Below are 25,756 nucleotides of genomic sequence, written 5' to 3' on the forward strand. Positions count from 1 at the left end.
GAGAAAGAGAGAGATGAAATTGTGGAGATTTAAATTTGTGATTCTAAATTTCCTTACAGTGACATGAAAATAGATATTAAGGGAGAGGAAAACACAGAGAGAGAGAATGAGAACTTGAAAACCAGTTTATGGAACTTTGAAAAGAATAAATAAGTATAAAGAGAGGAGAGAATTATTTAGAAAGATATTTAAAGGTACTGTAAAAATGTAAATTTGTGTGTGATTTTTTCCTACTTTGCCAATTTGTACTGGTTCCCTTGTTTTTAAATTTGTGATTTTAAGTTTCCTTACATGGACCTATACACAAAAGGAATATATTTGCAGGTTGTTATTTTCGCAGTATAAGCTTGGAACGCAAAAAGCGCAAAAACAAATGTTACAGGAAATAATGTGCAAGAAGCCAGTAGAAGCATATTGATTGTGTCCAAATTTCCGCACTTTTATTTATTTATTATCAGCCCGTTTTGAGGCTTTTTAGCCCAAATTCACACGCTTTTCAGGATTTTTTCCAGATTTGTAGGATTTTTTTTTTCAGTCCTACTTACATCCCTGTAAAATAAGCTTTGAAGTGAATACTTCATTACAGACTTCTCATCATGTCTATAATACAATAGCTAATAATGAGGTAACACTTGTCACTTGTTATGACGGTAATTGCTTGTATAAATCATGGTAAATTGAATGACAGAAAGTAGAAGTAGGGCTGTCTTTAGCATTATGCACAACTATACAGACTGTAACAATAAAAATTATACAATTGTAATTTCACTTCTCAGATAAGATTAAATAAAAATTCCCTTTAAAAGGGAAAGCCAGCCTCAATGTAGAAGAGGTCTTGTAATTAGTTTTGGTCAATGTGAAAGGCATTTTTAGGATCACGCTTACATCTACATGACAGTCCACCAAACCATCAACGATGAGAACATGCACACTGAAACAGCAGAAAACATTAATTCCTAATCTCATGTCAACTCTTTTAATTCATTACATGTAGGCCTACTCCAAATTGTTCTGGTCTGTTTGTTTTGTTGTTGTTGTTGTTGTTGTTGTCGTTGGTTTTTTTTTTGTCTTTTCAGCTTTTTACCCACGATATCTCAATTTCCAATTTTGTAATACCAGAACTTACGAACTCAATATCTTCGCTTAGGAATGTCCGATTTCACTGCTTTCGATATATACACTGCCGGTTAACTTACATGTACATTTTATTTTAAAATAACTTAATTAATTCGCAATGTATAGTTTAAGCCTACTATATTATAATAGATAGTGGCCAGCACATTTATAAAGGACTGGTTACTCACTACAATCTTCACTCTTAAACTGTGTTTTTCTGAATGTGCTGATCATGTTGATTGCTAGTCGGAAACTCCGCGAAGCTATGGACATGGCATCTTACATACTCCATTCTATAACAGTCTGCCTAGTGCCTTGTGTGTTTTCTCTTCAATCATTTTGTTGAATGTAATTTTATGAATCAAATAGTTATGTGTCATTTTATTTATAATAAAGAAGTTATTAAATTAATAAAGTAAGACAATATATTTATCTATAAGTGCATGTCAAATGGGGTACATTGTTCAATACTATATGCATAAATTATGCCCATATTATAGCTAGGCCCTAAAAACTTTATTTTGCATCGGATTTTTCCCGTTGAAAAGACAAAACTGATGTTTATGATAGCAACCATTTCATCAATAACATTTTGAGTCATTTTTATCCATAAAACGACACAGGATATGATAGATAACTACTTTCACATCAATATGGTCCATATGATCACAGATTGTTGAGAATCTGTGATATGATCCGGGATATGATGAAGATTTTGATTCTATAGATCTGTTATCAACATGATATCACGCTGTTCAGTGGTCAAGGAGTAAGGACCCCGGTCAAGGACACTGATATGACATCATAGGTGATGTCAGATTTTCTTCTGCTGACCATATGATGCTATATATATTAACTATTATTGTTACATTTAGGCCTTTAAACTTTTAAAGTCATAATTAATTAGTTCAAACATAACTTTGGTAATACTCACTCGCTTTAGCTCGCTGAAACGCAAAACATACTTACTTTTCCTAACAAATCAATTAAAATATTTAAAAAAAATTTAACCACAAAAAGTATTAAAAAAAAATCATTCCAATACCACTAAAATATAATCTCTTGAGTAAACTGACCCCAAACCTGAAACAGGTACCAGCCCCGAATGGGCTGGCGAAAAGATCATGGCAATAGTGTTATATGCAGTGGAATCAGTAACATCTTGGCAGAAAAACTTTAAATTGTTTCTTGACTAGTTTGCGCTCAAACGCTATGCTCAATTAACTTGAAATCGTCCAGAAAATGAGTTGGGCCACTTTTGACTTTTGTGCCATTTTTGACTTTTTCACGCATGTCAAACTTGCATTGCGTAAAATCGACTTTCATGATTAGTAATTGCATTTTTGCTTCTCAGAAAAAAATGGGTCATGGCGTAAATGTGATATGTAATGGAATCAGTAATATCTTTATCAGTAAAAACTTAACTTGGTATCTTTCCTATTTCAGGTTCAAACGCTATGCCAATTTTGCACATGAAGGTTGTACCGCGTAAAATGAACTCTCATGCTTAATGTCAAAGATCTCAGAACAAAAGCATATGTTTTTCATGCTTTGTTTGACTTACTTGACATAAGTAAATAATATGATATTTATTTCAAAATCATAAATTAAAATGCCCTATTGTTTAAAATTACCCATCTTACGAGCACCAATCAGATGGTTCATGATTTAACTCAATTCAGTCACTTTTGCTACATAAAGACACAAAAGTGGCCCAAGCTGTTATAGGACTACTTTACTCTATTGACCATGTTGACCATATCTTCGCTTGTAGTCCACCGGTTTTATTGAAACAAAGCTTATGTAGTAGCTGAAGAAATTACCTAGACAACCAAGTAAAATTTATTACAATCAATAAGTGACATTATTGCCTAATACTATTTTCTAAAAATTGTGAATAATTTTTTTTTTGTTACAACCTGTACATGTACATTTGATGTGGGTGTTGTGTAGGTGAAGAGATTCAATCGCAGGTAGATATGGGTCGTCATGTTTGTTATAGAGCATATGTGTATAAATTATTACACTGTTTGTAATTAAATACAAAATGCGCCTCATTTAATTGTTTACCTCGTTTTTGAGGAGTTAGAGCATTGCAGATCATAGGGTAAGGGGTCTTCAGACTTCTTGCACTAGCCCTTGAATTGTTAACTCGGGTTTTTGTCTCAAAAGAGACTGATGGTCAAGAGAGTGGTTAAGATTTTCAAATGTAACATCCTATATCATCAATCAGCGTGTTTCTACTGAGCAAGCGGGTGCCGGTGAATTACGGTTAATTCTGGGTGATGCGAGGAATATGTGGTAATAGCACCAGTATAAACGGATCAGGTGAAGGTGAATATGGGGTGATGCAAGTGAACCTCACTGTCAATTTTTGTTTTGTGTCTTTTTGCCAGTGCCGTGTGCATTAGTTTTTGCGTACATCACATTTGTAGATTTTGATTTTCCCTCCTTTTTCATAATTTAACACAGAATAAAGCAAAACTTGCTGAAAAAAAATTCTGAAAAATCAACTGATTTTACCACATGCGTTGCAAAGAAGAAAAAATTGCCTGTCGCTGCCTACCGTAGCTACAACCCTGGTAAAAACAGTTCAGGTGGATATATGAATTTAGCTAGTACTACAATACAGGGCGAGTATTCACAATCTGACCTTGAAGGTCACAAAAAATATTTTCTGAACTTCCACCCTCCCCACTAAATATGTGAGTAGTGAATCCTTACCCTGTATTTACAGCACAGAATAAAGGGTGCGAGGCTGAGGGTTGATTAAAAATACGGGTGAAGGCCCGGGGGTGAAGGTGAAAACGTGGCAATGTGTGGTGCTCAGTATAAACATGCTAAAAGACCCAGACAAATTATTAGTTCATCATGTTTGCGGCAGATGGTCAGAGTATAATAATGGTATTAATAATTGTTTGTCTGTTATTACAATAGGAAATTGCCATTTCTCCTCTCTTCTTTAGAATATCACATAATATTTATACAATTATGTCGGTGTTATTATTAAATGATCAATATTGTTGTATTTTGCTGTGCACTATGCTTAAGACAACTGTCATTAATTTGTTTTGGAATAAATGAAGTTGTATAAGGCATAAGCTATTATGTTGATGATCATATTATATGCCATCTTTCCAAGCATCTATTTTCATCTTCCTTTTAGGTAAAACTATGAAGGTTTACACTCAAATTTAGTACATGTACATCAACATATTTTAGGAGGGAAATGTTGTCCAAATAATTCACAAATGAATGATGGAAGCACATTTGCAACATTGAGTAAGAAAGGAAAAGTTTGCGATCTTGGAGAGTAAAATATCTCAAAATCATTATACAACAGAATTACAATGTCTCATCTGGAGTTGTACAGTGAAATTAATATTCTTAAACTACCGTTGCGTTGTAAAACTTCAGAAAATGTTTCATCAAGCAAAACATGATCTGAGCACAGTCTTTCAGCCAGCATTGTGGTTTTGCCAGATCCATTTAGGCTATTAGCACTTGAGTGTCATTCCATGTTGCCCATTAATGAATATACCTTAAACAATGTTAATGCACGTACCATGCATATTAATAGTTAATCTACTCTGAAGAGGAAATAAAAGTAAAGTAAAACATCTGTTTTCTGAGATTTTCTGTATCACCATCAGCTTCATTTTGGACCCGTCCATGCAAAGTTAGAGGTGACATGATTTTGATTTCCAAATTTGGACGTTGCAGTCGGAGGGAACTGGACCAGTTCTGGATTAATAATTTAATCAATGCATCCTCCTTTGGTCAATGTCCTACACTTCACAACATACATGACTCAGTACTCTGGATTGTGTGACCTGTCTTGTATAACTCAACACAGGGATAGTGATGACATCCAGTTAATGGGTGAATGACAAAGATACCTCCCAAAGCTGAAAGTCTACCCATCTTGAAATTTCTATGCTCATTGCTTCATCACTGTTCATCCTTGGGGTTCATCATCTAATTCTGAATATAAAGTAAGATGACTTGAAGATAAAATCTTGCTTGAAACATCTTGTCAGACAATCTGGTGAACCAACCAGAGGGATTATTAACTGTTGTTGCAGATGTATGACTAATATGTAGGTAAAGTAGGGCTTTTGAAGATGATCATGGTTGCTGAAACTATTGTAATTTTCAAGTAGCACATTTTGTTAAACATACCTTTAATGCAAGGTTTAGGGAGTGTTCTGATGAAAAAGAGTCCAAAAATGTAATTATGTTTTGGACTTTCAAATGATTTCTGATCTAAATGAATAAATTTTGCCAAAATTCTAGAGAATTTTTGCATATTTTGCTAAAAAATAATGAACATTTTGAAACAATTACCAGTAATACAATTTACCAATAAAACAGCTTGAATTTGAAAACACCTTTTCAAGGCCTTGAAAGTCCTGGAAACTTGCACAAGGTCCTTGAAAGTCCTTGAAAATTGGAATTTTACCTAAAGTATAATTTTGACAAAATTTGGGAAGTGGAGAGGAGCCGCATCATGATTTTTGTGTTGTGGTAAGTCCTTAAAAATCATGCTTTTGGACCTTGAAAAGTCCTTGAATTTTAAAGGCTTCAAGGTGTGGGAACTCTGAGCTTAAAGCTAAACCTTAAATATTGAAAATGCTACCGAATCTGCGGTAAATCCCTATAGCCATAGATGCATAGACCCCATTTACACAGAGAGAAGTTGACTTTAATTGCAAAAATAAATTCAAATTGCAACCAAGGATTAGCATGAATTATTTGTTTACAGGTGTTTACATAATAGTCGACTTCAAAACAAATTGTGAATTTGACTCTAACGCCATCACTTGTTAATGCTTCAAATAACCATTAGTGAACTAATTGTGTGTTCGTTTACACTGCAAAAGTCAAGTTTGAATTTGATAAAAGTTGCTCCCAGTCATCATTAGAAGTTGATTTGTGAAATTTGTGACTACTCTGCTTACACTCAAATAAAGTCAAGTTCAAATTTTCACTTCCCCCTATTTGTCAATCACATGATCATCTTAAAATGAGCTTCTACCCGCAATGTGTGTGCTGTGTGTACGTACGCTGTCAAACGCATGCTTTAATTACCGCATACGTACAAATTGCAAAAGCCTTCTGGCGTGTTGCTAGAAAAGAGCAAGAAACAAAAATGGACATTTTGCGCATGTGTTTGCAGGGAGAACATCATTTTGGTAGCAAGATAGTAGATCCGTACAAGGGTGAATACTCCACAACTTGAGGTCAATTGTTGGACTATGATATTGAATGGAGGTCATCATACCATGCCATTTTAGTATAGTATAGCTGTATAAGGGTTAATAGCTTCAGAAAGCCCATCAAAATAGCATCCATCATAAGTAAACCTCTCCGCCGCTCACTCAACGGATAATAAGCTAGCAGTGATCATGACACTACTAGATGGTTATGATGACATCATGTGCATCCCAATTAGCCAACTTATCATGCCGCCAGCAGTCCCGCCAGCCAGCATATTTCTTTATAGTAGCCATTAAAACATATAAATAAATAAAATGACATGGTACAAGTGATAACATGGTGTCAAAAGCAGCAGCCTAAAGTTGTGTGATTTTTGATTGGCAAATGTCTTCATGGAGGGAATAGCAACAAGTTCAAGCTGCTTGCCATTTTTTAAAAGAGCTAATATAACAGTATAATAGTATAGTAGCCATGAGCCAATATATCAACATGACACATCTCACTTGCTGACCAGTGAAATGACATTAGGCCCTTCACAATTAATTCTTAGTTTCCTGTTTCAAGTTTGAAAATAAAGGACGAGGTGACTTTTAATTATTAATTATTAATTATCTATTAATTATTAATTATCTATTACTTTCTTTATTTTGAAAATGTGGTCGTGACTATTATCAACAGTCCATTTGGTCATTTTGACTAAGACTACGGATTTAATTATTTTACCTTTATAATTGATTTTTTACATTAATATTAGTAGGGGACCCTACAATGTTCTTGTTTTATATTCATAATCAAAGTTGAGATGATCAAAAACAGATATTAGCAAATAAAAGTAATTAAAAAGTCAATTAAAAGATGAAAAAACCTAAATAAAAAAAAAAAAAAAAATTAAATATTTTTCCATTCTTGATTTTGGACGCGAGGGAAACAGGAAACTAAGGATCAATATTGTAATTGGCCTTATGGCCAGCCCACCAAGTGATTATTTCAAGGCCCACTCAATTACAAGGACATTGACCAAGACAATACGTGAAACATGACAAATATTTTAAGGCACTTGAAGACTTTAATAAGAAGGGCAATTCCATTCAATGGACCATCAGCTTGTCTTTTAGGACTTGCCGCTGTAATATTCTATGTGTGTAGTAGTTATTAAGCTAGATAATTAGCATGAAAGAAGATACAGCTCTCCAGTTACCAGATGTCTATGACTAGCTATATGTCCATTTGTCATCCCATTTCTCTAGAAACAATGCCCCGTATTCGTTAGAATACAAACGCTAAGTGTGCTAATGAGTCACTGGGTTAGGTTAGATTTTGTCCTGATTTACAACCACCAGTGAATTCAAGCAAATGTGTTGGATGGAGATGGAGCCAGTGAATGTTCAGCATGTTAGGGGCTGTGCAATAATTATGAGCCCTGGGATGAGGGTAAAATGGGGGGGCAAGAAATATTTGGTGAGCCGAAGGGGGGTGGGAAAGTAATTTTTGGCAAGCTGAGAGGGAGGGGGGCAAGTGATTTTTGGCACACATTCTTGGGGCGCCTTTTAAATAAAACGCTCTAAAAAGGCTTAGGAAAACTGTACGGAAAGTGATCGGAAACACATAAAAAATTTTGGCGGCCTGGGGGGGGCAGCGATTTTATTTTGGCGAGCCATTTGGAAATTTTACCGGGAGGGGGGGGCTCATAATTATTGTACAGTCCCTTATCACACCAAGTATCTGGCAGTGTGTAGAATAGTACAGTACAAGGGTTCAAATGCAGTGGAAATCAGACTTGCCAAATTCATTTTCTACAGTATACCTTGCAGTTTCAATTGTTTTCAGGTTGGAGATGTATGACCCATTTGACCTTTCGACCTTTTGACCTGTCTTCATTGGCATTATTAAAGTAAAAGTATGCAATGTGTAATGCCCATCGAAAATAAAGGTCTTGAACTTATAAACTCTGAATATCGGCTCTCTTATGCATAGAAATATCTTGTATGAAAAATCCATAAAGAATCATTATCACAATTTGACACATGCTTAGAGTATTTTGTTAACTGAAGAGTTGAGACATCGGAAGTGAACCATATGAGCTAGGCGACATTGGTAGTGAGTTTTCCATATGTGATTTGACCAAGACAATGCTGAAGTGAAGGATGATACATTGTTGATATTGAAACATATCTGCTATAGCTGCCTTAGGGTTCTGTAGTATTTACGCGCTATATAACTAAACATCTGCCTCCTGTAATAGTGTGCTTGATGGGCCCTGAAATGTTTTGCTCTGCTTTGTACTTGCTATAATATGAGGGCATCATGCAAGTGCCTAGGAATTGAGCCAATGTTAGATTTACAGGAAGACTGAAGGGAATAACCTCCCCCACCCTGCAATAAACCAAAAAAATCTATGAAGCCCTGTAAAATGAACTATATTTGTTGCAAGCTGATCACCTTCCTCCGCTAAAATGAAAATAAATTCTCCCGGATTTGGATTCTTCTAAGAGAAATGTAATTGGCATTCTCTTGGTCGGGCTGATGCCACACAAGGGAAAAAGCCTTGTAGAATCAGTATGCGCTTGGGCAGGTCCTCTTATTCAAGCTGGTTGTTATGCACACGCTTGTGGAAAGGAGACAAAGGGGACAATGTTCCCGGATGTTTAACCAAGTGAAATTTTTAAACTCCCTCTTCTCCTGACAAAATTTTAAGTTTTGTTCTTACATGAAGCGCTTTGTCAATTGTTGATTTGTTGCCGTAGAAATTCTCCCTTTTTAAAATATCACCTTTAAATCGGGCAAATTCTGGCATTTTATCTAATTGATCCATCTTTACAAAGATGCAGTATTTCCACTTTCATGATCACCTTTGTTGGAGTGGAGTGATGGTCAAGGACTAGCCATTTATTCAGCTGATTAGATCAACATTAGAATATATCCTGACAGAGATCTTGTAATATATAACAGTGTATCTTCAATTCAATTTCAAAGGGGTAAACAATTTTTGGCTCACCTTTATGGGGCACATTTTAAATAACACACTCTGTAAAGGCTTAGGGAACAATACAGAAATGTTCAAATATATGCAAAATTTTCTCCTCCCTACGTTCTCATCATATATCTACACTGTTTAAGGTTTGCAAATTAAGAACCCAAATATTTGACATGTGCAAGGGTTAGGCAAATATTTTTGGCAGGCCTAGAGGAGGGGGCAAGCAGTTTTTGGCAGACCAAGGGGGGGACAAGCAATTGTTAGCACACTATTTGGTAATCCCCTCAGGCTCCAAATTATTGCACAGCTCCCAATCATATCATAAAGTTTCAAAAAGTGGGTGAAAATGTACTTGATCTCATCATAATTCCTTTCATGTGTAGAGTACATTTTAGTCGTAGTTTTAATTCTAGTCAAAGTCTGATTCAGACTACACATCGCAGCGCGATAAAAACTGAAATCTGAGCCAGGTTTTTCATCGCACGGTGGACATTTCGGTCCGTGATGGAGTTGGGTTTTGTTCAACTTTTTCGCATCACGCTGCAATATCGTAGCCTTGCACCTTTGTGATTAGCTGCTAGAAAATCAAAGTCGGCAGAATGACTATAAAAGGAGATGCAGACCCCACATGCTTTTCAAACATCGCAGCATCTCGCGATGAAATTAAAATGTACATTTTAATTTCATCATGCGATGCTGTAGGATCGCATCACCCTGCGATGTGAAGTCTGAATCGGACTTAAGTTACTAAAATATGCTTTAAAAAAAAAAAAAAATGTTACACACTTAGTTATGTTATGTATCAAAGTGAAATTCAATAGATAAAATGTGACACTCTCATGACATTTTTGGCCATCACAGCTGACATAATACTAGTCCTCAAACCCTGTGAATGATTTTTTTCTCTGCTGATTTCATGCTTTGAAAAACGAGTATTAAATTTTAGTTTGCACAGATGTTAGAAATTTCATCTTTAAAGAAAAGCTGTAAGAGTGATGTTTGTTTTGATGACTAAAGATTATTGAGTCACTCAAAATCACACTGATGCTAGTAAATTAACTTGTCAAATGTGACCTGAGCAGCAAATTGGATCTTTTGTTGCTTCAATTGATTTTAAAATATGGCTAAAAGAAGCTATTGAGCTCTATTGTTTTCAGTTATAAGTGAAGAAATTATAACGGGGAAACTGTTAAATCCAGCATATATTGCAGTGGTCGAAAATATGAAGAGAAAAAATGAAAATCAAATTGGTTTTGCTTGACAATCAACTCATTTTGCTTGATAATGTCACAAGCTACAGTATATCAAATGGCAGTTAGAGGATGTTTGTCTCTGTTTGATATACCTATGACATACAATGATGAATGATCACGGCCCAAAATATTATAAAAAAACAATTTTTGTGTGCGACGCATGCACATTGTCCCAATGTCCCTTTGTCCCTTTTTGGACACTCAAAGACTTCACATATACAATTTCTCTGAAAAAAAACGATATTAGTATATATCCCACCTATAATACCGGGTCAAAATTATGCAACCAGGAAATATTTTTAGTCTTTTCCCCCAAATTTTTATTTTGGGAGTGAGGCTTAAGCCCTCACACAGTGGTGTACAGACCGTGGGTAGTTGCCAGGTAAGGGCTCATATTGAAAAACCCTTACCACGTTTTCACACAGAAAGAAGGCAGGATTCCCCTCGCTAAGCGCGCGCCTCAGGAAAGCTCGGTCATAAAACGGATGGATTATATGCATCAGTGATACACCCAGCTCAGGATTTTAACAAAAGAAGGCTAGCACAGGAAAGCTGCATGATGGCGCACACCTTCCTGTGTAAGGGAATTTCAATATGAGCCCTAACAAGTTTGCCCTCATGTGCTTCTTCCTTTGATCAGCCCAATTTTGACCCATTTTAGCAGGAAAATTGTGCCCATTTCCCCAAGTAAAGTCATTCTCTGAGCAGCCAGTATGCCACTACTTACCAAAGTCATTCCCTGTGGGTACTGTGCATGAAGTGCAGTAGTGGAGTACAGTCATGTAGATACAAAAATATGTTTAAAATGATCATTTATGGGGAATTTGTGTGGGAATTTGTTATGGGTACTTTGACAACTGCCTCTTCAGAGGAAGATGATGAGGAGGAGATACCCATGGATATTAGTATTTCTGAGAATAAATTCTACCCATCCATAAGGAAGGAAATGACCAAAGCGGAAACTGGTATAGAGCTGTAGGAGTTTTGTAGACAATATACCTATCTAGACTATACTAAGCTATTAGGCGTATTACCGGATACTCTTACTAGAATGTGTCACTGTAGAATGTAGATCCCCGGTGTAGATCATTTTACCATTGCATTGGGCTAAAGTCGTAATTTACTTTAATTGATAATCATTCATTTCATTTCTTTTATCAATATACACAGGTACAGTCATAATTGGTCATAATTCAGAAAAATTTCAATGATGATTTGAGTCATCATCAGTAGTGTATCAGGGCCAGCATCAGTTATCAGGGGAAAAGATCAAACATTTTGCGGTGTGTATCATTTTGGCCCCATCCCATACTGTTAAAAAAATTGAGAGGGATTGAAGTCTTAATAATTGCTACTGCCCTGCTTCAAAAATGACTTGATTGGGAAAATTGCATGGGAAATGTGTGAAAGTGGCAAGTTATTTTATATTATTTTGGCCGCCGTAATAAACTCTGCCCTACCTAATATGCCACTGGTCATCATTCATTTGAAAATGGAATCAATTACAGTGACAACTTTTTGCGTATACTGCGCGATTCCAACCATGCCACCTCACTCATGATTGGTTAGTATTTCAATTATTGTATCCAAGGTCGCGCTGTAGTTTGAAATACGCTATATACGATTATATACGTTTGGATCGCGTACAGTCGCTGAAAGCTGTGTTCATTAAAATGAAATTTCTAGTATTGTAGGGCTTCACACAGAGTAAATTCTGCACCACGTTTACACTAGTCACAAGTCTACCGATTTACGTTGTTTTCCAAATTATGTTGAGGATTAGCATGAATTAATATGTGTAGTTGTTGTGCACACTGAATGCAATAGTAATTTGTATTAGTCAAATCTGTTTTCATAAATTACATGGTGATAGCCAGAAGTACAACATGTACATGGCGGGGGGATGGCCGTGGGTCACAAGATAATTAATTAGCAAAAAGTTGTAATTTATCATTCAAATTCACTAAATGATGAACTTTATTATTGATTACGACTACCATACATGTACGTATTTACTAATATGAATTAAGTCGCTTGTGACTTTATTGAAATTGATTATGACTTTTGTACAATGTGAATGGGGTACTTTAAATGATCAGTTTAGCAACAATCCACAGTTAAACAAATATTTTTATATAAACAGCATAAAATGGCACAAATACTTGTGTCAAAAATTATCAGTTTCAAGTTTGAGCTTGTTCCAAACATTTTGACATTTTAATACCAAATATCTTTAAAGGTTATCATTGAATTGCATGTTGTGCAATAGTCAAGTAATGAAAAAAAAAAGGTTTTGTAATTTGTGGAATGCTATGGCTGCAATACAATGAGATTAACCAACCATACAAAATAGCAAGTATTGCAGTCATACTAAAAGGTAAATAATAATCTCTCTTGGTAATGTGTGAGATTTTGAATGTAATTTGATGTTATTGTAAATATCTTGAGTATGAAGGGTTGTTTCATCATTTCATTTACCTTTATTAATTAATGTAAGCGTCAGCCTTGAGATAGCTGTCTAATTGTGGATGGTGAAACAACTGTAAAATTGGAAATATTTGTGGAATATTTATTTTTGCACTGTTCATGCTCAACACAGCTACTGTGAAAATAAAAATGCACAAAATATGTTAGAAAACTAAGAATCACAAATTAAAAAACTTAAACAATTGAAGAAGTTTAAAATCTGCAAAGCGTAAAACATTTCATGCATCAAATTGCCACTTTTACAGTAGTGAAAACAGTGTCAAATTGTTCCTAACACAGACACAGAACAATATAATTTTATTGTATTTTTGTGACTCACCACTACACCAGATGGGGAAATAATATTATTTGTATTCACTTATACTAGTATTCAGTTTGACTAATGAATTGGGGATTCCCCGTTTGATCCCACGTTGATTAAAATAACAATAGAATATCACAACCTGTGATTTCAAGCAGGATATCATGTGATTTTCACTTGTTCAATTACTCTCTTCTTAGAATGCAACAGTTGTTGATATAAATAGAAGTTTTTATTTGACAGTGGTCAGTTTTGCTTTGACGCTTGAGTTGAGTTGTAGCTTAGTTTAGTAAGCTTAATTCAGTGCTGTTCCAATAGAATATTAGAAATTTCATTTTTATTAGTCATCAATTTGTCTATTGAAGTCATAACAGTGTGCATTTAGAGCGGTGGACAGTATTAAAATTGAAACAGGCTGCTTTGGAAAAGACTTCAGAGTGCCTAAACATAGCTGTATAGTCTGTAGTGTCCGAGGTGCAGTTGGACTGTTGGAGTGAGTACATTTGAAAAAAGGAACAAATTTGTTAGTTGCTTATAATTGAAATGGCAGCAGCAGAAGTCTGTTCAAGGAGATTTGCAGATACAAACTTTAGTGGTATTGGTGGTAGATCAGTTGGCGGGATGTTAGACCAGGACTCAAAACAGGAAGATGATGGAACAAGCGGAAGCTGCAGAGGAAGTAAGAGCTGGGTTATCTTATGTACATACACACATGTATATGGGGAGAAATAGTTTTAAAATAAGGCTGTACTTTTGGGTAGTGCACCATAAATGTCTCATGTTTTGCGGGCTTAGCTTGTGGAATATAATGTGCTAAATTTAACCATGAATTAGTGTTTGTTCAGGATATGTTATATGTTATATGTCCCTTAGTGACATTTTACTCGAAAATTGGATCAACTTGTTAGTCTAGATCTCATAATTTGGTGACAAAGTTTCACGTAGCTAGGAGATACTGTTGGGAAAAGAGACAAGTAAGTTGCAGTGTATAATTTCTATTATTTTAAACAGGAATATGCGTGTTGGGGTGTACTGGGGTGTGTGTGTGTGTGTGCTTTAGTAAACACTTGCAAATGAAGACAAACCTGAGTGATTACGGATGCACAGGCCAGTGTTTCTTGATCTATAACTAAACAGCATAAAATGTATAAGCAATGACTGCTGTTGAAGGTACATGTAAGGTGTGTCTGCACTTGGATTGTGAAAAGTTACAGTCCATAGTATTGATTAATGTAAAAATTCAAAGTTCAAATGTATGTGTCTGCGGTTGAAAAGTTAAAATTCAAGTATATCGTTGTACATCTTCATGGTTTGCATGGTATGGGTGTGTTGTCGCGGTGGGGATATGTGTGTGTTAATTTGTAACCAAGGATAATAATCGAGTTGAATATTAGATTGTGTCGCATTATGGGCAACATGATGAGCTGTACCGTCCATTGCAAAAAAACAACAACCCATTTTAAATACTTTGTTGACGAAATGCACTTCTTCCTCATTTATATGAGTGATTACTTTCATTTTTTTTTCAAATTGGTATGATTGTTTGAAGAGAAAAAAAACCATTTGAAAACGATATCGTAAATCATTGCCAGACATGAATTTATAGTATAAATCTTCCAATATCGTAAAGATACTGTAAAAGTGGGCATTTTTGTGCAACATTATTTTGGCATTTTTCATGTTTTAATCAGCTACCGCGAAAAATAACAACACATGAATATGTTCCTTTGTATATATTCCTTTTGTATGTTAATTGTAAGGGAACTTTAATAGAATGGCAAATTTAAAAACAAGCGAAACCATTAAAAATTAGCAAAGCGCAAACATTTCGGGGAACATTTTCACCTTTATAGAATTGATATTCTTGAGTTAGACTACCTATATTAGATAACAAAGCAGCAGATATATTTTGGTAGTACCTTGATATAAATGAATATGGATCTGGAGCATTGCCGTCTGATAACCCAATTCTCTCTCAGCATTTATATAGCTGCAGGTGACTGACATACAATTATAGATGAGATTTAAAAAATGAAATAAAAAACAAGAAACAGATACATAAAATCAGCTGGAAATTTGTTCAAAATAATAAATATTCCTCCCAGTGGTTCTTTAATTATGATTTTTGATATATTGATTTTATTATGGGGGTGGGGGAATATAAATGCCAAATTTGATCATACTAAATCTATTTTAACCCTAACGCCCTAGCTGCTTTTTGGCGAGGAAGGAAGGAAGAAAGAAGAAGCAGAGAAAACTTTTTTTTCTCAGGTGCGAATTTGAACCACCCTCGGATGCCAGACATGTGCGTGGACCTACATTACCACGGGGGTGTAGCTTTGCGGTCCAAGCTTTTCCGCGATCAAATGACTGTTCGCATGATGACGCAATCGCATCACATAGGATACCAGCCCGTGCATATGCTTTGTGAATTGTGGTTTTGTGATGTTTAGTATGGTTAGGGTTAATCTGTATTCAAAGCATGGGATCGCAAAATTAGCACTTTCAGTGCAATTCAAGCCAATACCGGTAGTAAAGTTTGAACATAGCCAGCAGATCCAAATATAAAAGTTGAGAAAAATGCAGAATTAAACAATTTTATGGCCAATTTTTGAAATGTACATGAGAAAATTCATTTCAATTTTTGAGTAACACATGCCTTCGTTTAGTGTTCTTGAGATAGGACATGTCCCAGAGACATGCATGGCAATTCAACGGTTTCAGATCCAAAATATCGGAAAATGACATTGCTACCTAATTCTGCAGAAAGTTGAATGCAACAGCATTGCATGTGTGCAGTAAATAAATATTCATATGCATAGACAATAATTATTGTGAATTGGAGATGCATATTAACGATTTTTCATGCTTTCATGCCCTCGGATATTTGAACCTTAAAGGAAATATATCTAGTGTCTAACCAATATGATCGGCAAAAACAAAAATATACCATGCGCCAAAAATGAGGGCAGGCTCTAAATGTCAAAATGCCCAAATTTTCCTTGCATGCTTCTAACCCAACCTTAACCATTCTACAATGTATAGCAATACCGAATGAACGAAACATGTGCAAAAGTTTTTATTATTATTATGTCTGTGTGTGACAAATGATACAGACAGCCACCGGCTATACACATGATACAAGCAAATTGTATCTGCTAAAATGTGTTTTGGTGATATAAATTGCGTAATGTGAAAAGTATCCATGCAATGTTATACATGTGATCTCTTAATAAAAAAACATGAGGAAGATTCATCATTATGTCGTGTAATAGTATATGTAACACCTTATTTGTCATTCCATTTATTCTGCACATCATCAGCTTGTATTTGCCAAAACAATTCCAAGAAATTGTCCTGACTATTAATACCGCAATCTTAGGAGGGGGGGGGGAGGTCTCGTAACAACAACACTGAGTGCAATATTACAAACAGAATAATATCGAGGGATGTTAAGGGGACTCGATCTTTTGTGCGTAATTATAGAGGGCCAGGGGATTCACTCTATCATTAAAAAATCATTTGAAGAAGTCAAAGAGCCCTAAGAATAAAAACTGTAGTGTAATTCACGCCAGACACAATTTCTTTATATGACAAAATTAATTTTTGTAATCGATCAAAAACAAACGTTTTATATCAATTTTGAATTTAGCCGGCAGCGGTAAATATAGTACCCCTCGCCTTTTTTAGGTCAAGGCTGTTTTTACCATTATGCAGCGAACCATTGTTGAAGCTATTTCACATACATGTATAAAACATTCTAGAGAAAGAATGATGCCATATACTGTTGAAATATCTTTTGTTGATTTCGAATGATAATGTCATGAAATCGTAAATTTTAAGGTCAAATTCCTAAAACCAAAACAAAACATTGCGACGCATATATTCCCCGACTTATGCAATTTCATCATCACATCAGTATCTTTATTATTTGTTTGAAAGCTTTCCCAAACGTTCGTGCTCTTTATGCATAAAACGGCTAATCTATCTTTACAAAACGCGTCTTTTTTTAGTAAACAGAAGGCTAAAGATGGCATTATGAGATTGAGATTTATCATTTATCATTACATTCCTCCACTCAACTGCCACCGTGGCCGAACGGTAAAGCGCTAGACGCGTAATTGAAGGAAGTTTCAATCGCTGGTTCGAATCCCAACGATGTCTGTGGAAACTTTTTTTTCTTCAAAATTCATGATCGCATTCCGAAATGAGTCACTTGTCGGTAAATCATGTATCGTATCCTTAATATCATGTGAATGTGAAAGTAAATAAATAGTGGGTGTTTGTATTGGACCAGTCCTATGACCTTTCAGCAGACTTGTAGTGGAGTCATGAAAGTTGAGTCACGAGTCAAGTTGAGTCATTGACGGTTTGAGTCACAAGTTGAGTCTTTCAAGGGTCAAGTCTTGAGTTGAGTTACAAGTCACCAAAATGTTGAGTTATGTCACAATGCATTCGAGTATGAGTTTCATTTTTAGTGAATTATTAGTAAAAAGTATAAGAATTTTCTTGTTTTTTGAGTAAAAAATAATTGCTTTACCAAAAATATTCAAAATTTTGCGCTTGTCAAAAGTTTCCATACAAATCAAAGTTGTACAAATTTATTTGAATCACCAACTTGAATAAGCGAAGGTTGGTTAAAAGGAAACAATATTTTGTTTCCAGGATTTTGACGGCCATTAAAAGTTCCTCTGAAGTTATTATCTATTGCATCTACAGTGACGTATGCCTCATCCACATTTTCCTGGGTAGGATATGATCACCGGAGGGGCATGTGTTGTTTTGGAAGCGTTATATTGATTTTTCAAAGTAAAATGCTAAAAAAACAAATGCAAAGGTGAAGGTCTATGGAAATAAATGAGGTGTAACCTGGGTTAGACATACAATAGTGAAGTTTGATTATTCCTAGAACTAAGTCATTTTCTTTGCCACAGAAACAGGTGCTGTGCATCTATATTTGAAAAGTGAGGTTTTGAACCTTTGTTGAATTATGAGATAGTCTTTGGTTACGCTTTTTTGGAAATAGATTACTTTCAAACAGATAGTATCAATACAAGTTCTGTCCTGTTTTGGATTTTTATCAATTTCTACTTTTATTCATTTTATTCTTTTGGAATCAAGTGATTTTCACAGTGAGCAGGATTAAGTGTGAAGTTGTTATATAGTAGGCCTATCAGTTAATTGCAACTTACAGTTATCAAACATGAAGGGACATTCAGAAACCCTTCAATCTGAGCCTTTACTTTCCCCACACATCATTTTGTTTGAAAGTGGAAGCCCAGCCAGGGCAGTTCTTCTGGAGTGAATCAAACCTGCCTGGTTATCAAATTAATCAGTGACAATGTTACAAGGTTATCTCTGAAATTGACAGGTGCTAATTGATGTTAATGTTATTTGTTGTAACTATACTGTTTTGCACTTCTAGAATATTTTACGAATGTAGCAACTAACACCAACAGTGAATAAGCTTGACACTTATGTTTTCATGACAAAATACATGATTCATTTATGTCTGGGCATCAGGGGGGGGTCACTCCCATTGTGTCCTGTACACCATCCGCGATAATAAAAACGCGTAAAAAGGGTAGTTTTTCGTGGGTAGGCACGATACGCGCGTATCGTGTTTAGGGTATCAAAAACATGAAAAATTGGGAAATAGGGTAGCAAAATTGCAATTGCCAATACGCGGAAATGAAATTTAGGGTATGAAATTCGATGGAATGAATAAAATCCCTGTTTACAGGCGCGTGTTACCTGCTTAGGGTATCGTTTTAGCCAAGGGTTAAATCCTTGTTTAGGGTGCTTTTCAAAAGTTGATTATCGTGGATGGTGTACAGGCCACAATGGGAGTGACCCCCCTGGGCTGGGCATGAGGAATTCCATGCAAATACAATAGCTATAGGGGGGTATGATCTCAAAGACAGACCTAACAGTTTTTTCTTCATATTTTGTTGATATTTTTGACAAGAATATTTTCCTGATTTATTAACCATTTTAAAGTGACTTTAGACAATTTTCTTCAGTCCTTGGTGCTCTGATTGAAAGTGCCTTTAAGGGGCTGTGCGATAATTATAAGCCCGGGTGGGGGGGTAAAATTTCCGAACAGATCGCCAAAAATCGCTTGTCCCCCTCGGCCCGCCAAAAATCGCTTGACCCCCCCCCCCCTCTCGGCCCGCCCAAAAATTTTTGCCCCCACTTTACACATGCCAAATTTTTTGGATCCCAATTTGCAAACCGTAAATGGTCTATATATGTTGCGAGCGCAGCAAGCAGGAAAATTTGCATATTAAAGCGTTTCAGTACTGTTTTCCTAAGCCTTTTTAGAACGTTTTATTTAAAAGGCGCCCCATGAATGTGTGCCAAAAATTTGCTTGCAAAAATCCCTCTCGTCTGGCCAAAAATTGCTTCCCCCCCTTTCGGCTGGCCAAAAATTTCTCCCCTCCCCCCAATTTTACCCTCACCCCAGGACTCATAATTGAAAACTCAGGATACAAGAGCTGTTTGCTATGAATAAAATGATAGATGTATAGAAATCAGTGAATATGATACATTTGAAATAGTGTCAATAAAAACTCAATATAGACATACTTCCTGTTTGGTGTGAAAGTCACATGCTACCTTTTGTAAATTGTGTGATAAATTTGATCTAAACAATAAGCAACCTTGGTATTTGAAAAACCAGCAATGCAGAAATTTCCAGAATTATGTATGGTTAATAAATAATATTATAACAATAATTATGTATTTTGATGTAATTTTGCTTTCTATTTAAGAATTATGCAGTCTTGAAATGATTGTGGAATCATTGGGTAGCCAGGTGGTGCAAAGGGTGTAGATTGCAATAGGTTGAAATTTGTCTGGAAATTTAAAAAAGGAAAATCAGGACGGCAATAGATTTCATTGCAAATATTGTATCATATGTTTATTGCCAAGATAAAAGTTGGATATTCTTATTGTGTCAGCTATGATTAATGAGATATGGAATAGAAACACGTCTTATGGCCATGTCATCAATCCGGACTAATTTGAACATGATATAGCAGTATATATTGTATCCTATTTTGTCATTTAATATCAAGCAATGTGAAGTGAGAGGTATTAACCATGATGATGTCATGCACCTGCGATAGCTAGGCTGTACTGAAAACAAAAGATTGGCAGACATACAGAGATGTATAGACAAGGTATACATTCAAAGAAGAAATACAAAATGATAGACCAGACAAGTAAAAAGACAGACAAACATACCACATTTAGAGGCAAAGAGACAGACAGACAGAAAGACAATTATTTTTAACAGACCAAGGCAGAAAGTAAAAACTCAGTATGCGGGCGTTCGTCAGGCTATGTTCAATCAAATAAATTTGTACTATAGTTGTATTGTAATTTTACTAATCTAACGTGTTGCTTTTCTCTTTTTTTTTATTTGTTTCATGTGCAGTGGCCGACGGAGGATTCAACTCCAAGAGTATAGGACTCAGTGTGCAGAAGAAAGTCCTAACCAAACTGGGCACTAGGAATACCGTCAAAAACTTCATCAGCGATGAAATTGCACAACTGTTAGATAATGTGTACCATCTGTGCAAAGATTACACAAAGAGTAAGCAAAAAGCGGAGAAACTGATATCAAACATCATCAAAATGACAATCAAAGTTGGGCTCTTGTATCGCAACAACAAGTTCAGCCCGGATGAACTCAAACTAGCTGATAGATTCCAGAAAAAATTCCATACCATGATCATGACTTTCACATCGTTCTACTCGGTGGATTTCACCTATGACAGGGCCTTCCTTGCCAAACATATCAATGAGTGCTGCAGCTTGTTGACGCAACTTGTGGCGCCACATCTCAAGGAGAAATCTTCCCTTCGAATCAAATCAATATTCCAGTTCTTCTCAGATGACAACTTTTTAGATACACTATTCGAGAAAGACTGTCCACTTAGAAAGCAATTAGATCCAATAGTTGCTGCTCTGAATAGACTAATAGAGAAGGGAGAGATTTAACAATGTTGAGGGGTCAGTTTGCAGGGGTAAACGGTGTTGTTTCTTACTAACAGTGTTATATACAGCAAGACTTCATGCCATAAGTGAAGCTTTGGACTAGAAGCATGCTACATAATGATGTAGTTGTTTCAACGGTAAACAGAGTCGTCCAGTGCTACCAAACACTAAAGTGTTTCAGTCATTTATATACCTAAACTCAAGTGCCAGATGTATTGCATGTATACAACAAACATATCAGAATGAGTTTGTGAAGTGCAAAATGAGTTGTGGGTGTTGCTGACCAGTTTGACTTGGAAAATTGAGGTTTTATCCTGTACGCCTCCGTAAAATTCCAACTTAAATTTGTGTAAATTCGCAATAGCATGCATCAGTCATACAATTTGCATATTTTGTGTATGCATTGCATCCTACTGCGTGTAGGGGTGCATGTGTGTGTCATGAGTCTCACCTGAGGCATTCTGAGTTGAATAACGTATGAGTTGAAAGATAATCAAGCAACATAAATGTTACACTCAGAGTGGCTCACATATATTGAGGCTGTATATTTGTGATATGGCCCATTGAACAAAAGGAAAACATTTGATTCAGAATCCCTAAACTTCAGCATGTAACATCTAAATCATTGCTTTTTTCTTCAATTATCCTGGCATATCTACCATTTTAGATATGTATTTTAAATATTTTTTAATGGAAGTGTTAAAATCTTTAAAACAATGTGGGGTCAAACTGGTCATAGTTCTCAGCCGAGAACGAGAAACGGTAGCGTGTGAATTATCCTCAGGTTGTGGACGGATATGTATACGCCTTGTTTTTATAATTTTTTACTACTCGTACAAAAAACTGATTATGAGCATTTGTGTTATAGCTACTGGACAGGTGTCAGGGTAATTAGTGAGTGGAGGTATGCAACTATGCATATTGTCAATGTACCAGTGTTGGGAGGTATGCATCTCTCATGATGCAATCATGTTGCCAGTTCGTGTAACAACAACCAATTGGAGATATGTATTTTGTCTGGAGCAAACATAATTTTATAGTTAACTAGTGATGGGAGATGTTTGTCTGGAGCATGTTTATAGCTGTTGTCATGAATGTATCAAGGGTGTATTTGTGCATTAAAAAGGTGCTATGTACTTACAATGTATATTGCCCATACCTATGTAACTTGTTCTTATTATATTGTACATAGATGATTATAGAACAAGGGCTTGTTTTAATTAATTTAACATATTGAAAACCATGATCCATCGATAAATAATATAATCAAAATTGTAATAATAATTAATATAATAATTCAGTATTTACATCATAACAATTTATATAGATTTGGATTCAGCCACAGGCAATTTTTCTAAATCTGTATTTTAGTCATCTCATATAATTATGTCTTTGTACGAATATGAATATCTTCCAAAATACATATCTGATCTGTTTTATATTAACCCCATGGGCACTACCAGCCAAATAAGAATAGTCAGTAGGGCTCGATTTTCATTGGCTACTCGGATCATCACATACATGTATTTAACCAATCAGGGACACTGTAAGAAAGGCAGTAGTGGTCATGAGGTTAAGAAAGCTGGTAAGATTTATAAAATCTTTAATATGCCTTATTTATGCATAGATCAATAATTTTGCATAATTTTTTGAACAAATTATACAAAACATTTTTAATTCGAACCTAAACATTGAGTTATATTATATAAGACATATAGGTTTTATGGATGTGCACTGGGATTAGAGGACCATAGAATTCAACACCTGGGTACTCTACCAACATGCTGTGCAAAATAAAAAGGGGCATTTTCTGGATCTCCATAGACTTACACATAAAAAACCTTTTGTAAAATTAAAGAAACCATGACTTTAAAAATCTTGAATTATTTCATAATATTTGCACATTGTTTTGTTTTTTTATAAACACACAGGTATATCTCATTCTTATTCAGTAGTTTAATAATCAGTGTCCATTCTTTGAGGAATAAAATGTCTCTTTGGTAAAAAAGGTGTTCAAACAGGTAATTTGTATCCTTAAAAAGCTGTATAAAGCAGGTAAAAAAGCATGGACATTTTGTTAACTCCTAAAAGCGTAAAGTGACTCTAATTCAATTACTTCCATTTTCAAAGGAAACATTACATTGATGTGAACAAAAATGTGTCCGATTGGTGGTGTGTGCAATATAGACATTTGCAGTGTAGTCAAGGAATTTAATGGGAGATTTCAGAGACTGTCATATTTGCATGTCACAGAAAATCTAAAACTGTCCAAGTTGACAGTTTGCTTTCAATTTAGACCTTTGTTGAAAAATGCTAGTGGTACATTATTTTGGGCCCTTTGTGTGACAGTCAATTATGGCAAATTTTCTGTATAAATGTAGTACATGGGCTATTAGGAGTCTGCACTCCCTTTAAATTCTATTGAGTGTTGTACATCAACAAAGCAATGGAATATGTGTGAATTGTTTGTCAAGATGTATTAGAAATAATATTAGCATTTTGTGTGATAACAGTTAACTGCAAAAGTGCCAGAAGAACACGCATTGCCTACTAGTACCGTACTGACGCGAGTATAGTCCCACCCTTTTTTTGGGTGAAAAATGACCGAAAATGGGGGGTGGGACTTTACACGAGGATTTGCTAGTTAACAAGGTGCATTTTAAGCTTTCAAAACAGTGAATACACGTCAAGGTCTCCGATATTCGCACTAGAAGCTTTAAAACCTAGTCTCACTTGAGTTGTAAAAAACTCATGTTTTCTCATATTTTTGGGTGGAATTTTAGCCTTACCTTCACTAATGTTGGGAATATTGTTAATAAAATATGTCAATTTCTTTGAAAGAAATGACATGCAAACTATCATTTTAAATTTATTTTACACCTTCTCATCTCGCCACATTGTTTATTTAATAACTGTGGAGGCGGCCATCTTGAATTGCCTTGTTCACGGCCGTAGAGTTTATTTTCACTAAATTGGACTTCATTTTCTCACATCAAAATCCTTCAAAAATTCCAAAATATTGTATTCATGTATCCATGATTTATGTAGAGCATTTTAAATATTTAGGATTGATTTTTGACAGCAAATATGAGACTGAAAATAAATAAAATCAGTGAAAGTGGTTAGATTGATTGACTGAGGTCATGGAGGTCGAGTGGACAAAAACAAAACAACTGATTCAGTTTCCATTTTTCCAGCGAGAGTTTTGTGAAAGCTTGATGTTTTGTTGAATTTTTATCTTCTTTACAATAATATGTGAACTATTTTGAGGATGTTTCAAGGTAAATAAATAATCTAGCAATGAAAATTAAGCTCCATTTAATTTTTTTAGTCACAAAAATAATTTTGAGGTCATTTTGCAAATGAAGTTGCATGATTTGGGCCCGGATTTGGGTTGTCAAATTCCGAACCATTCTGTTAAAAATTGGCAGTGGGACTTTACTCGGGGAAATAACAAATTCTGAAATTTCCCCAAATATTAGGGTGGGACTATACTCGAAGGTGGGCTTATACTCGCGTCAGTACGGTAATTGTTTTTACATTGCAAGAATGGAATAATTTTGTAAGAAAACAATGTCTGCTTTTTAGACCTTCCGCATAATATTCAGATGAGTTGAATTCCAGGTTGTAACCAAAAAGATTAGACCCAAAGAGAACTGACTCAGAATGTGCACCATGCGTAATGCTATGGTAAATCCTGCCATTTTGGATTGTCACTCATGGAGACCAACCTCTGAGCTTCCGATCGTGTATATTTGAGCATGAGCATTGCAAATTTCATGTAACACGTATTGTGTGCTGTCGGCACAATGCTTTACACATGGAGCGCAAACAAGCACACTTTTTAGTTTGGCAGACGCATGGGAAATAATCTTCAAGTACTCTATATTGCCCTCCATGTGTGACACACAAACATGGGGGAGTCGGTTCTCTTTGAGTGTAATCTCTTTGGTTGTGACACAAACATAAGCTATATTATGTAGAGTTACTTTGTATAGAAGGTGATCTCTGGTGTAAAGAGAAGTTCTCCTGCAATTGATAGGGTATGATCCCTTCTTTCACTTGCAGGAGGGCTTCCCTGCCAGAATTATACACATGTCCTATGTGAGGTCACAGGTCAAATGGGATCAGGTTACAATGTACTTCAGATTCTTCCTCTCATTTTAAAGAATAAAAATGTAATTGTAAGCAAATTCTTCCCAAATCACTCTGTTTCCAAGATCTATTTGAAAGTTTCAATACAATATGGCATGGCCATTTTGTAGTTTACCCACTCCAATTCTACATGTATTAGAAAAGCTACATTTTGACACATAAAAATAGCTCTCAGAAGTTTCAATATCCTTGACAATATGCTGCATGTTTCAGATGCTATTATGTGCAAGTTGTGTTTGCATCATT

General features: G+C 35.4%; 1 protein-coding gene across 3 annotated transcripts in view; it reads left to right on the forward strand.

The window, feature by feature from the left end:
- LOC140158782 (tumor necrosis factor alpha-induced protein 8-like protein) overlaps nt 1-23,905 on the forward strand; it is a 67,394-nt gene extending 43,489 nt beyond the window's left edge. The window contains exons 1-2 of one of the 3 annotated variants that reach the window (XM_072181994.1): nt 13,613-14,030; nt 20,793-23,905. In XM_072181994.1, the coding sequence (XP_072038095.1) occupies nt 13,895-14,030; nt 20,793-21,358 (702 nt within the window). In that variant the 5' untranslated portion in view covers nt 13,613-13,894 and the 3' untranslated portion in view covers nt 21,359-23,905. Of the gene's footprint in view, nt 1-13,612; nt 14,031-14,115; nt 14,326-20,792 lie in introns of those variants that run through there. The other 2 variants (XM_072181996.1, XM_072181995.1) reach the window with 2 other exon arrangements.
- Nucleotides 23,906-25,756: the final 1,851 nt, after the last annotated feature.

The sequence above is a fragment of the Amphiura filiformis genome, chromosome 8, assembly GCF_039555335.1.
Source record: "Amphiura filiformis chromosome 8, Afil_fr2py, whole genome shotgun sequence".
Lineage (NCBI taxonomy): Eukaryota > Metazoa > Echinodermata > Ophiuroidea > Amphilepidida > Amphiuridae > Amphiura > Amphiura filiformis.